General features: G+C 40.2%; 1 protein-coding gene across 1 annotated transcript; it reads left to right on the top strand.

Annotated features, from left to right (window-relative positions):
* The first annotated feature begins 12,161 nt into the window (after positions 1-12,161).
* LOC135211528 (uncharacterized) lies at positions 12,162-13,215 on the top strand. Its single transcript, XM_064244831.1, has 2 exons — positions 12,162-12,268; positions 12,726-13,215. The coding sequence occupies exons 1-2, from the start codon at positions 12,162-12,164 to the stop codon at positions 13,213-13,215; spliced, it is 597 nt and encodes a 198-aa protein (XP_064100901.1).

The raw sequence follows: 13,215 nt of genomic DNA, 5'->3' as shown, positions 1-13,215 counted from the left end.
GGTTCAAAATACAAAAATTCATGGTGTACATGAAATGATTCAAGTAATAAGATATAAAAAACAATGATATTGGTAAATAATAGTGATCACGTGATATATATGATACAGTTTTTTCACTTCATCTCATTAAGATACATATGCTACAGAAAATACTAATGTACTCTGATAATTGCATAGAATGAAGATTAACATGATAAAAATCATATTTTAACTGATAAAAAATTTCATATATGAATTGATAAAATTATTAATGTTTATGCTGATTGATTCGTTGATTTTTATGCTAAATGTTATATATCTGATTCATTAATTCATATACTAACTACTCATAATAACTGCAGATATTGGTAAGATAAAAGGTAACAGATTGATTAAGGAGGCTACCTGATTTGTTTATACATATGTATATGGATTCATATAATTATGATTAATATATGTGCACTTTAAATAGATTCCTAGTTGAGTACACGGCAAAGATATATTTAGATTCTGTTATTTATGATCATTTATATAAGAGATTCCTATTGCGTACACGCAAAGATATATTTCGACTCTGTTATTTATGATCAATTATATATAGGATACATGATACTTTATATATATAGGATACATGACCGAGGTTATACTACTTCCCTTTTAACTTAGCGTTCGAACAACTTTTCGTCCATTACACAGTTCCAGACAACCACCTATAGCCCAATGAAACGGCCTATTTCACAGGGTTAAAACAAGGGGAAAAATTTGTCCTGGGCGGGTCCAACGTTCTATTTTTGCGCTCATACTTATTCTCTGCATCCTAAGCTACACGATTACGTTCGCGATGAATAAAAAAAAACATCCCCAGCACGAGTCCTTCGCCAGCAAAGTAGAGTGAATATCCTTCGGGTCGAAATTGTCGGAAGTATGTCCCCATTCGTAGTCGATTCCGACAGCCGCCGGAGCATTCCGCATTAAAACGAGATTAAGACGAGATACGGTGTCGGTCGAGATTAACGACGAGATACGGTGTCGGTCGAAGAAGTCCATGATGGTGCTTATTCCTTTCACATTGTAGGCGGTCGTTACTTGACTGTAGTCGTCCGCTGCGACGAACGATTTTTTGAAGTTGCGATGTGAAACTCCTCGTACTGCAGGATACTGTAACCAGGTTCCATTGATCAGCCTGCAAGTGAAAATATACTTGTCACAAGGGCAAAGTAAATTCAGACGACATCCAAATACAGGGGAGGGAAGAGAGCCATTTAGACCAGACGTAACCACATGAATCGCTGATATTTTGGAATTCAAAAGTCCGCTGTACAAACTTTTTTTATCCATGGCATTAACAATGAGTGAACCTATCCAGGTCTATGATGACTGTAAAAAATATCCATAATTATAACAAATAAACAGATATCAATACAAATCCCAAAGAAAATTCGATATTACTGTAGTAAGTTACTAGACAAAGAAGTGGAAAACGGAGCTATTTGTAAGATTGCCAGGCAACATAAGAGTCAAAGAGAAGATTAATCATGATTCTGTAGTTCTCTATGCTAACTGAAATTAAGTTGTGATAAAATCTGATCCTATGTGCCCTAACAAAAGTTTCATATTCAATTTTCTCGCGCGCATCCTCTGAGGTTAATTTTAAAACTTTATTAATAGGTAGGAGATGCAACGAAAAAACCCACTATGTACTAATTTCTAAATAAACTTTGGGTTTTTCAAGAAAATGTAACATTTTCATGAATGTGATTTACCTGGGATGTAATAAGCTAATGTTGCAAGTAAATAATCTTATACATATCTTGATACTTCTAAATGTCTATGAGGTTCAGAAAAAATTAATCCATTTTGATGTTAATAGAAATTCTATTTCCTTATTTTGTTTTATTAATTTTAAATGATTGCAAGTTGCATTGCGCATACCGATAGACACCTGTACCTAACGTCTGCCTTGCCCATGAGAAGTTCGGGCTAAGCATTCCTTTCTCCAGTCACTCTGCTTTTGCAAGCGCGAGATGAAGCCTGTGTAAGCAGATTATTGAGGTTAAAGGAACAAATGCTGATAACGGCAATGATGACGTCGTTCTCTTGGCAGGAGATTGCTCTCAGCCAGCTAAGAGTTTACGTTACTTGCTGTAATAATACGACTTTAGGATAAATTTTTTGTTTTTTAATACTCGACCCACATGAGAAGAATGTCTGAAAAAAAAAACAGTACCAAAATTGAACAATATATAGTTTCATGTTGGAAATCTGCATAATTGTAATTATGTTAAATTAAATATTCCTTATTCAAACTATATGAAAAGGTTTCCATACAAATTCTATATATAATTATTAGACCTGTATAAGATTCATATAGGATTATTTCATAGATAACATTTTCACTTCTAGACTTCCTGACTTTAAAATCTCTTTTATTTTATTTTATTTATTTATTATTTATTTATTTATATTATTATTATTATTTTTTTTTTTTTTATCATTGACTACGAATATAAATCACGGGACAGACAATATGTCAGTAGGTTTTGGATATGTGTTTGAACTTTTAGCTTATTTGTCATTACTAAGCGTTAAGTTAGAGTTCAAATCTTTACGCATATATATTTGGATATTTAATTATCTATGGTTACGTTTTGCTATTATTGATTTTATCGTGATTCCTTTTTTATTATAATTTGTAACCCTTCCGACTTCTTACGGAGTGTATTATATTGACTCCACTTGTATCCATATTTATCTTATTTTTTTATATTTATTTATTTATATATTTTTTTTATATATATTTGATAAATTAATGGTTGGCTTGAATGTGGAAAAGTGTTCTCAGCGGCGTACCGTATAAGGCTACTTGCGGCATCAGTTCTATAGATACAAGATATAAAATGATAAAGGTATTTAAAAACCGCGAGAACCGCTATAATCCAGTTCGGATCCAATATCACGAGTTGTAACTCGTAAGACATTGACACTTCCTATTTAATTATCAGTTATTCTACCAAACCCAAAAAACGCCCGATTGACTCTGGGTGGATTAAAATACTATTATTGGTTTCCTTAATGGATAGGAATTCACACAACGCGTTATGGAGATTATTATTGATTTACACCACCCGAGTCAGATTATCATGTGTTGAATTCCATGTTTACTGATTTAGCACTCATAAATATTCCTAATGCACTCAATTGCGGTGTTTTTTTTTTTTAGTGCTATTAATTCTATATAACGTGTCAAGGAACTATTAACACTAAGAAGTGTTTATTTCCCTCTGTCAGACTCGTAATTTCTGTTAATAATTCTAAGTATATTCTTTCAAGGATTGATTTGGCACAGGATAGGCTCCTAAAACTGACAGGTGTCTTAGTGTATCCTTGTTTTTTTCATGACACGTGTTACAATTAGTTATGTGCTTTTTATATCTGTAAGCATTGTAGGCCAGTAAAATAGTGATTTGGCTTTCTGTGACATAGTAGGGAACCCTGGATGACGGAATGCAACCAGTTTATGACGATTGGTATGAAAAAGATTATTACTACTACCTGGTCGTTAGTCATCTGCTGTGTTCTTCGGGTTTTCCTCGTCACAGACCTACATATAATATTACATTTGATTACATTATTCTGATACACATACTTTAAATGTACCTTTGCTTTAGGGTTTCTGCTCAAAAGTGTTTATTGTTTTTGCTTAGCCGCTGACCCTGTTTCCGTTCGAAGTGTTTATTGTTTGATGTTTATTGCTGCTGACTCTGTTTCCGCCGTTCGAAGTGTTTATTGTTTTGGTTATGTCTGTTGACTCTTGCTTTGTTCAGTTTGTAACAGTTCTGCGCTCCAACCCAGATATTCAATGCTCGCGATCTCTTGGGTTAAGGAATTTTCTTGTTTAGATACGGTTTTAACAATAGGCACGGATGTTTCTAGATCTTTTAGTCTAATTAATGGTTCTTTGCTGTATTGGTGCGGGATTGCGGGATAATGTGTCAGCTATGATATTTCTTTGCTTTCCAGGTAGATATCTTATCTTGGCTCCAAAGACCTGAATGATCATTTGTCACCGAGTTCCTTTTGGACTGTGATTAAAGCTTTTGAAAACTCGGTAAAGGACTCATGTTCAGTAAAGACTTTATCAGGATAGCCATAGATTATGAACTTAAAATGTACTAGTGAGTTAAAGATACCTAGCCCTTCCTTGCCTATTACTGCATATTTACTTTCAGAGGGCTTTAGTTTACGTGAATAAAAAGCTATAGGAAAGAACTGTTTATCATATTACTGAAGTAGTACCCCGCTTACCCCCCGTTGGTCTGAGGCGTCTGTTGCAATAAAAAAAATTTCCTTATTTAAATCAGGGATTTTTAAGTTAGGTGAGCTGCATTATTCCGCTTTTAAGATATCGAACGCCTGTTGATGCTTTTTAGACCATAATAAATCTACGCTCTTCTTCGTAAGATCTGTTAAGGAGCTGTCATGATTGAAGAGTTACATATTTACATACGATTTGTAATACCCACTAAAGCGCGAAAGTGCTGTATCTCCCTTTTACGTTAATAGGTACCGAGAAAGTTATGAAATAGCCGAAACCTTACATGGATTACTTTAAGACCTTGACAAGACACATAAAACCTAGATAAACATGTTCGGTTTTAAAAACTCACATTTATATATTTTACTCTGAGACTATTTGTCTTTGTCTCTGTAGCACTAGCTCTAGTTTATGTGAATGTACTTCTAAGGTATTAGAAAAGATTACAAGATCATCCATATAGGCATGTAGGGTATCCCCTAAAAGTCTCCAAACACTATATTATAATTGGGGTGCAACGTAAGCCGGAGGCATACGTAAAATTGATAATGTCCCCTGAGTGTGCTGAAAACGGTATATGAGGTACAATCACTTAGGTAATGGTATCAGGTAAAAGCCTTTAAGTAAGTCCAAGTTGGTGAAAAAAAAATTATTCTAACCTAACAGAGATAAGATGTCGTCGGTACATCGCACTGGAAAATTATCTGGAGTCGTTTTCCTTGTTTAAGCGACAGTAATCTGCGCAGATACGCCAAGTCCGATCTTTTATGGCATGACGTTTGAGGGAAAAAATTATATGGGCTTATTTGATTTCCTAATGGCTCCTATTACTAACATTTTCAACTTCGTCATTTATCTCTATTTTGAAATTTCATTGGGGTTCTACACGAAGGTACGTATATAGCTTTATGTTTGTGTCCTTAGACCGTATTTTGTTTTCAATGACATCCGTTTTCTCCCAGAGATCACTCGCTAGTGGAGAAACTTCCTGGTATTCAGGTAGAAGATAAAAAAAAAATCTGCTGAATCACCTCTGCTTGAATGACTTTACGGATATTACTTTAGATAGATTATCAGAGAGATTCATCCACGACTGGTTGGGCGTGATTAAAAATTAGCAACAATAAAAATGCGATATTTATAACTTCCGTATCCACGATGTATACTTTTAGGGCTTTGTTCGCGGAAATCGTTATATTTCAGAGTGTCGGGGAAGGATTAAAATTTCATTTCCCAGCAAAGTCTTTTTACACGCACTAAGACATTCGAGGGTTGCATGCTTCTCGAGATTTTGCGTGCAAAGTGCGACTGCGGTTGTGGGAGAATTCTGTTGGGTCATTTGAACAATGTTACGATTTATGAGACAAATGTATAGTTCCTTTATATAAGTTATTATTTGATTAACTGTCTCATTTTTGTTCAAACGGATTTTAATATGTTTGAAGGTTTATAGGATTTCCCTTTGATAAACACGCCTTATTTTGCAGGATGTAAGATAATATTTTGTATACACCCCTAGATGGATCTTACAATTACACGAGATACAGATTCAATGTTTGTTTTTTTATAACTATAGAAGTTATCTTGTTAAGCGCTCGCTTTATCCACCGGACTTCTCATTAGGGAAGTTCGAACAACAGACGGTGAGTCCGTAAATACAGGATAATACGTGTACTAATGAAATAAATCAAGATATTCTAATTTTTACGGCGCGTACAGTCGGGCTTAATCCACCACTACTTATATAAACTTATGTATTAAAACAAAAAAAAAAAACGTAAACCTGCTCTGATTACTTTATATGGTCGTGTGATGCATAGGGAAATTCCTTTTAATTTTAAAAAGGTATTTGGGATGTATGATCCAACATCGCTTTTTCCCCACTCTGCTAGAGTCCCGCTTATTGTGTGGAATTTGCTATGCTTTTGAACACTCGGCAGATTTAAATAACCTTGACCGCTTGACTAGGTGACACAGTCACCGAGTTTGCTTGTTTGATTCTGAACGGGCTACTGTTTTCTATTTCTTTTTTTGTAATAATTAGGATCCATTTCCTCTTTATTACCATCGCAACGTATTGTGTGTTCCTTTAGCATTATGTTGCTGGTTACGTATAAAGCAATGAATGATGAACTATTAGGAACTGAGCGATTACTAATAAGACAAGTTATCTCTACTGTATTCAATATTAACTGTTTGTACTTCATTCTTTGCTAAAATTTGAAATAGTGAGGGATCCTGGTCAGACACGCATTTAGCCTGATGAAAGTTTTTTACAGACATGTTATTCCTTGCAATCCAGCCATATTTTAAAAGTAAGTTGAGTCATTGAGGTTCGATATTTTATATAACTAAAAAAACTCAAGGCTAAAACTGCGATCGGGACTTGCAAAGGAGCATTTATTGTCATGACCCGAAATAGTGTTACCTCTAATTTATCTAGATTTGTACGGGTGTTCCACTTGTTTTTTTTTGTGTTTTCTAATCACTACGGTGCTTAACGACCCTATCCATGCATCGTATAAATACAGACGTCCACTGCGTAAACGCATATTCACTGTTTAATATGATTTGTTACGTAAGGGATTAATAATCACCCAAAATGATAAAATTAACATAGTATATGATTATGATATTTCGGTATGAACTTCTGGAAACAGACACTCAAAGATAAAAACTCGCAGTAGCGAAATCTCAATGATGTAGATAATTTCTGTAAAAAAGTAAGATTAAGAATGTCTCGTAACTTCAGCCACAGGAATAACGAAATTCGACCTGCAAGGAAACACCTCCAAAAGTTACTCCAAATGAATAAAAAAATTGTACTTAGCTTGCTTTTGTGGGAAGTCACGGTGTTCCGATAACGACACACGGCCTTGGTCCTCCTTCTCTATTTAGCGGATGACCTGGTTTTTGGCTTGAGTTTCCCCCGTGCGCGTTGTTGGGATGATTCGAGCCTTGAAAATCCGATGCTGCAGACGCGTTTCGGTTTGTTTCTTGCAGTGCCGGAAACGCTCACTAACGATGTTTTCTTGAATGATTCTAATGAGGAGACGAAGCTTTCGTTGCCGTAGGAAAAAGGGACACATCGGTTTTGTTTCTTGAAGTTATTCACTAAACGATGATACTAAGTTGGTTGAAGAATCTGTTGCTTTCGTCGTCGTGAAGAGTTCTTATTGTTTTCTGAAGTCGCTCACTAACGATGATACTAGGTTGCTTGAAGAATCTGCTGCTTCCGTCGTTGTTGACTTCTTATGATACATGATTTATTATTCTTGGTTTTTCTTCGTAGGACGTTGTAGAGTTCTTCTGGTACGCTGGCCACCAATATAGGGCTTGTGCCTTGTATGATAAGGCGCCCTATGAGGTAATGTTAGACTAGCGATAATCTTCGCTAAGTCGGTTGGTATTGCACTTCCATCTTCAATGGAGTGTCTGGGGTTTGTAGATCACTTACGAAGTCGGTATTATCTTGTTGGTTATTACGACGATGTGTGTTAAACTCATGTTGGTTCGGTGAGGAGGTTCTTGTAGAAAACACGAAGTATAAAAATTATATATTCTTCTGAAGTTTTACATGCTGAAGATCAGATATGATTGTACAAGTCTTCTAATAACGATAGCTTGATCGCTTCTGCCAATGATGATGGCTAATCCTATTCCTCTACATGATAAAGCTTAGGTAAAGAGGTACAGGTCTTCTAATGACGATAGCTAACTCTGTTCTGCTTGTCTACCATCTCTGTTACAAGTTATGAAGGAACAGACAGTAGTTCGAACATATGAACATACATACAAATGACATAGTTTCATACGAACACACAATCAAATGAGACACGCTAGAGATCATGTAGGCCGTTTGAATTATAGGTCGGGTAGTTGTCTCAAGCAGGGAGCTTGGACTAATGTTTATAAACAATTGAATGACTACAGGTGACGGCATGTTATCTTAGCCTACTTTTATTGTATACGTCATCTTTAGCGTCTCTAGTCTTGATCACATTCCTGCAAGCAATCTGGTTTGACCTCTTTAGTTTTAGACTTTTATATATGTGGACTAACATTCCATATTTTTTTATTATGTAAACACTTACATATATATATATATTATATATATATATATATATATATATATATATATATATATATATATTATATTTGCGTGTTGTAAAGGTAACAAGAAAAATCAAACTAATGTTATTATAAGAAAATAGCAAAACTGTAAATAAACTTGATATATTAAACAGGTACAGGGACCAAATAAAGTAATTTTAAGTTTATAACAAAGCTGTATTTAAACTAATGATATTTTCGAATAAAAATATGCCCATGGCGTGTAAATGGATCAACATATAATAATATAGCTTTAAGTATAAACATATACATTGTTAAATATATTTTCAGAAAAGAAGTATCTTTCTATTATATGTCGCTTGGCAAATTTTGATGCAATTTTGTCCATATCGATAGATTTCGCTCTTGACACGTGGATTGCAAGGAGAGCAATTTTTTATTAGCCCCGAAAACGTCGTTCACATGCAGCTGAAGTGGGAGGAGGAACTATGACTATATTCTCAGAAGCTTACACAAGTCAGGAAAGGCATCTTCGTAAAATGACACGAATGAAGACAGTGGTACAAACTTCTACAGCTAAACCAGACAGTTCAACTCCATACTGGACTGCCATTGGTTCAATGATCTCTGCATTAAAAAATTTGGAGCTTCTTGGATCCAGTTCTGAAATCAACCTCAGTAATTGTTTGTTATCTTCACTGAATCTAGAGTAAAGTTCTGCTAGAAAGCGGTCAAGCACTGGGTACAACAGAATTACACAAAAGTCATGCTTTGAGTCCGGTGTTTCTTCTTGGCCAAGGGTAGTCCTACTTGTTGCAAAGCCTTCAAGCATGGAAGATTGCTGTCTTTTTCTTCCTGATTTATGAGCAAATCTGACTGGGAGGTCTATAGTTTCTTTGCCATGTCTTTTGCTTTAGACCAAAGAATTTGAACCCTCTCTCTTTTGCTCCAGCTCATCATGTATGGAGTCTCGACCATGTCAGCAGCAGCGGTTAGATCAAGTGTAGGTGATTGCAACATATCTGACCGCAGTTTGGTTCTGTGCAGCAGATTTTCAAACACAACAAGGCTTATGATGAATGAGAAATTAACTGCATTCAAGAATCCAGCTGCAATCAGTAGCACGCTGTCAATGCTCATTGGCTACTTCCTCTAGACTCTAGAGTATGGAAAATAGCAGGTAGTTTCAGCAGCATTACTTTTGCAGGCTGCATATTGACACGCCATCTTGTGTCACTCAATGTTTTTTTAAGGTTTCGGGGTTGTTTGTCCGGAAATAACTTTTGTTTTGTTTTTCAGGAACAACTCGTGCAGCACAGCTGATGACATGGACACATATATGGATTCCAACAATCCAAGGAACTAGTCTGCAATCTTGACAGACTAAAAAACAACATCCAGAATCACCAAGTTTAGGCGGCGATTATAACAATGATATAAGTTGCTTCTGGTGCAGCCTCTTCTCGGAAAAGTCTTTGTACACCAGCATTTGTCCCACTCATTACTGAGGACCCCCACCCCAATATGTTTTTGACCACGCAATTCTTTGCATCACTATTGCATGTCAGTAACATCTCACATATCCTGTTTTTTTTAAGATACTCCGCATTTAGTTTCATGCCAGTCTTACGAACCCCAAAAACTCCTCATGTAGGCACCAATGGGAAGAAAATGGAGATCAGCCTCGTCCGCGAAATATTCCTCTGGCAACTTGCCACAGATGTCTGAGGGCAGATAATCGATGCCTATACCCTCTCTGATGGACAAGTCATGGAGAAAGCGAAAAAACTAACCGTGTCGTCCAAGGCCGCGAACTCGCCACCCCCCTGTCTCCTCTATGCCTAGCAGCAGAGAAAGAAGCAAGAAGAGACCCGCCGCAGGAGATGAGTGCTGCGACCCCAGAGAAAGACACCCACCAGCAGCCGGGAGATAACTCCTGGTGCTATTACCATCGAAGGTTCGGGAGGCACTCCAGGAATGTGAAAGCCCCTGCACCTACCAGCAGTCAAAAAACGCGACGCAGACAACACAAGGCTCAACTGTCGCAGCAGCCTCGTCAGAACCAATGCCGTAGGATTCTACATCCACGACGCAATACCCGGCCCGTAGGATGCTGGTGGACATCAGGATGATACATTCCATATTCCGCCAACAGGAGAAGACCGCACTACAGCCGCAGCCCAGACAGCCCAACCGCCCTCGTCACCACAAATGGGACCCCCATCCGCTCCTACGGCATGAAGTTCCTTGAAATCTTCATCCTGGGGCGCAACTACGTCTGGCCCTTCACCATCGCAGACGTCAGGGTTCCCCTACTGGAGGCAGACTTCCTGGCGCATAACAGCTTTCTGGTGGATGTGGGCCGCAAGCGCCCCCTTGACACAGGGACATGCCATTCTCTACACTCGCAGAGGCCCAGGCATTCCCACAATTTACACCATCGCCCCCCACAAATACAGTAATCTCCTGCAATAGTTCCCCGAAGTCTTCAAGCCAGAGGTTTGGCAGATAGCTGGAGCTCCGCCCAACATGGAATATTCCACCACATTGCCACCACAGGGCCCCCCAACGCACGCAAAGTTCCGATGACTCCCTCCAGTCCACCTTCAGACGTAAAAGGGCGCTTCTCAGAAATGGAGCGAATGGGGATCTATTGGAAAGCATCAAACGCTTGGGCCTCTCCCCTCCACATGGTGTGGAAATCTGACAGCACCTGTTGGGCCCTGCGGAGACTACCGAAGACTCAACCTCGCAACGATCCCCAACTCACTACCCCCTACTGAATATGCAGGACTTGACTGGGGCCCTCCATGGGGCGAGAATCTTCACAAAATTGGGCCTCTTGAAATCTTATTTTCAGGGTTCTGGTACATCCTGAGGACGTTCCCAAGAGTGCCATCATCACGCTGTTTGGCTCCTATGTCTTTCATTACTCCACCTTCGACCTGAGAAATGCAGGGACCACCTTCCAGCGCCTGATGGTCAGCATCCTGGGAGATCTACCTTTCTGCGTCTGCTACATCGACGATATTTTTATTTTTTTCAGGTCCCGGAGGAGCATCTACATCACGTCCCAAGCGGTCCTGAAATGCCTGCAGGAAAATGGGTTGGTCGTCTGATTTGACAAGTGCACCTTCGGCCCCAAGAGGGTGGTCTTCCTCAGACACGAAATCTCCGCAGCAGGCATGCGCCCCATGGCTTGAAGGTGGATGCAGTGCAGAGTTTCTGACCCCAATAACAGTCAAGGCCCTGTAAGACTTCATCGGAATGGTGAATTATTCTACTGCCAGTTTATCCCCAACATCGCCTGAACCATGTCCCCTTTAACACAGGTCCTGGAAGGCCAAACCAAAGAACCTGATGTGGGAAGCAGAGCAGCTGCAGACCTTCTGCAACACGAAGATGGCCCTCACCAAAATCATCACCTTGTCCCATGAGGCCCCCACCACACCCCTACGCCTGACCACTGATGCCAGCTACGTTGCTTGCAGGGCCGTCCTTGAGCAACAGTTTTCTACTGAAGTAGAAATCTGTTGCCCGGCAAGACGAGGTACAGCACGTTTGACCGCGAGCTCCTGCAGTATACCAAGTAGTGCACCACTTCCATTACCTCCTTGAGGGCACTCCCTTCACCATCAGGACAGACACTGCCCCTTGGTTCATGCCTTCAACCAAGGCAGAGGCGACGCCTGTCAGCAAGACAACAGAGACACCTGGCAGCCATCGCTGAATTCGCTGCACCATCCACTATGTCCCCAGCGAGAAGAACCCCGTGGCTAAAGCCCTTTCAAGGATGGAGATCAATGCCATCCATCTCGGGATCAATTACAAAGACCTCGCCAAGGAACAGGCTGCCGACCCTGATACTGGCGCATACTGCACAGCCCTCACCTACCTCAAGTGAGAGGATGTGCCCTTTGGAACCTCAGGCTCGACGCTCCTCTGTGACACCAGCACTGGCTGCCCTTGCCCACTGATCCCGGCCTCCCGCGGGAGGCCATATTCAACGTCATACACGGACTCCTTGCACACCCCTTGGGCCGGACGACGATGTGTCTCCCTGACGGAGAGGTCATCTGGCATGGAATTTCGGAAGGACTCTCGAGAGTGGGCCAGGAAACTGTGTCCTTGCTGTCAAGCAAAAATAAGTTGGCGCACAGAATCAGGCGTGAGGGAGTTCCCTCAGCTGAAACGAAGATTCATCCACATTCACATGGATGTCGTAGGTCCTCTGCCCCCGTCCGAAGGCGCCAGATACCTCCTGACGATAATCGATTATTCCATCAGGTGGCCCGAGGCAACGCCGATGTCAGATGCAACTACCAAAGCATGCGCAGAAGCCCTTCTCTCTTTCTAGATCAGCCGATGCAGAGTACCAGAAGACATCACGATGGACAGCGGACCTGTCCTTCCTGTCAGAGCTGTGGACCTCCCTGGCCTGCCTGATGGGGACGTCGCTCCACACTACCACTGCCTACAACCCAGCGGCCAATGGCATGATGGAAAGAGTCCACCGATCACTGAAGGTGGCCCTAATGGCATGCTGCACTGGCGAGGACAGGAAGAATCAACTACCTTGGGTCCTCCTTGGCCTCCAGACCACCCCAGGGGCAAATGGCAAGGAATCACCAGTGGAGCAGGTTTACAGAGAGCCAATGGCAGTCCCAGGTGAATTCTTCCCGACCAACGCCGATGATGCAGAATCTCCATTGCTAGGCTTCGGGAGACCGCAGAAAGTTCACTGCCCTGCCTCAAGATCTTCTCTGATAGAACCAAAAAAACTTCCCTCTGAAGGCCCTAGCAGCGTCCTGCAAACATTTTTCATCAGGGAAGATGCCCACTGCTGA

This window comes from Macrobrachium nipponense, chromosome 4 (assembly GCF_015104395.2).
Source record: "Macrobrachium nipponense isolate FS-2020 chromosome 4, ASM1510439v2, whole genome shotgun sequence".
In the NCBI taxonomy this organism is placed as follows: domain Eukaryota; kingdom Metazoa; phylum Arthropoda; class Malacostraca; order Decapoda; family Palaemonidae; genus Macrobrachium; species Macrobrachium nipponense.
This window is presented reverse-complemented; position numbering and strand designations above follow the sequence as displayed.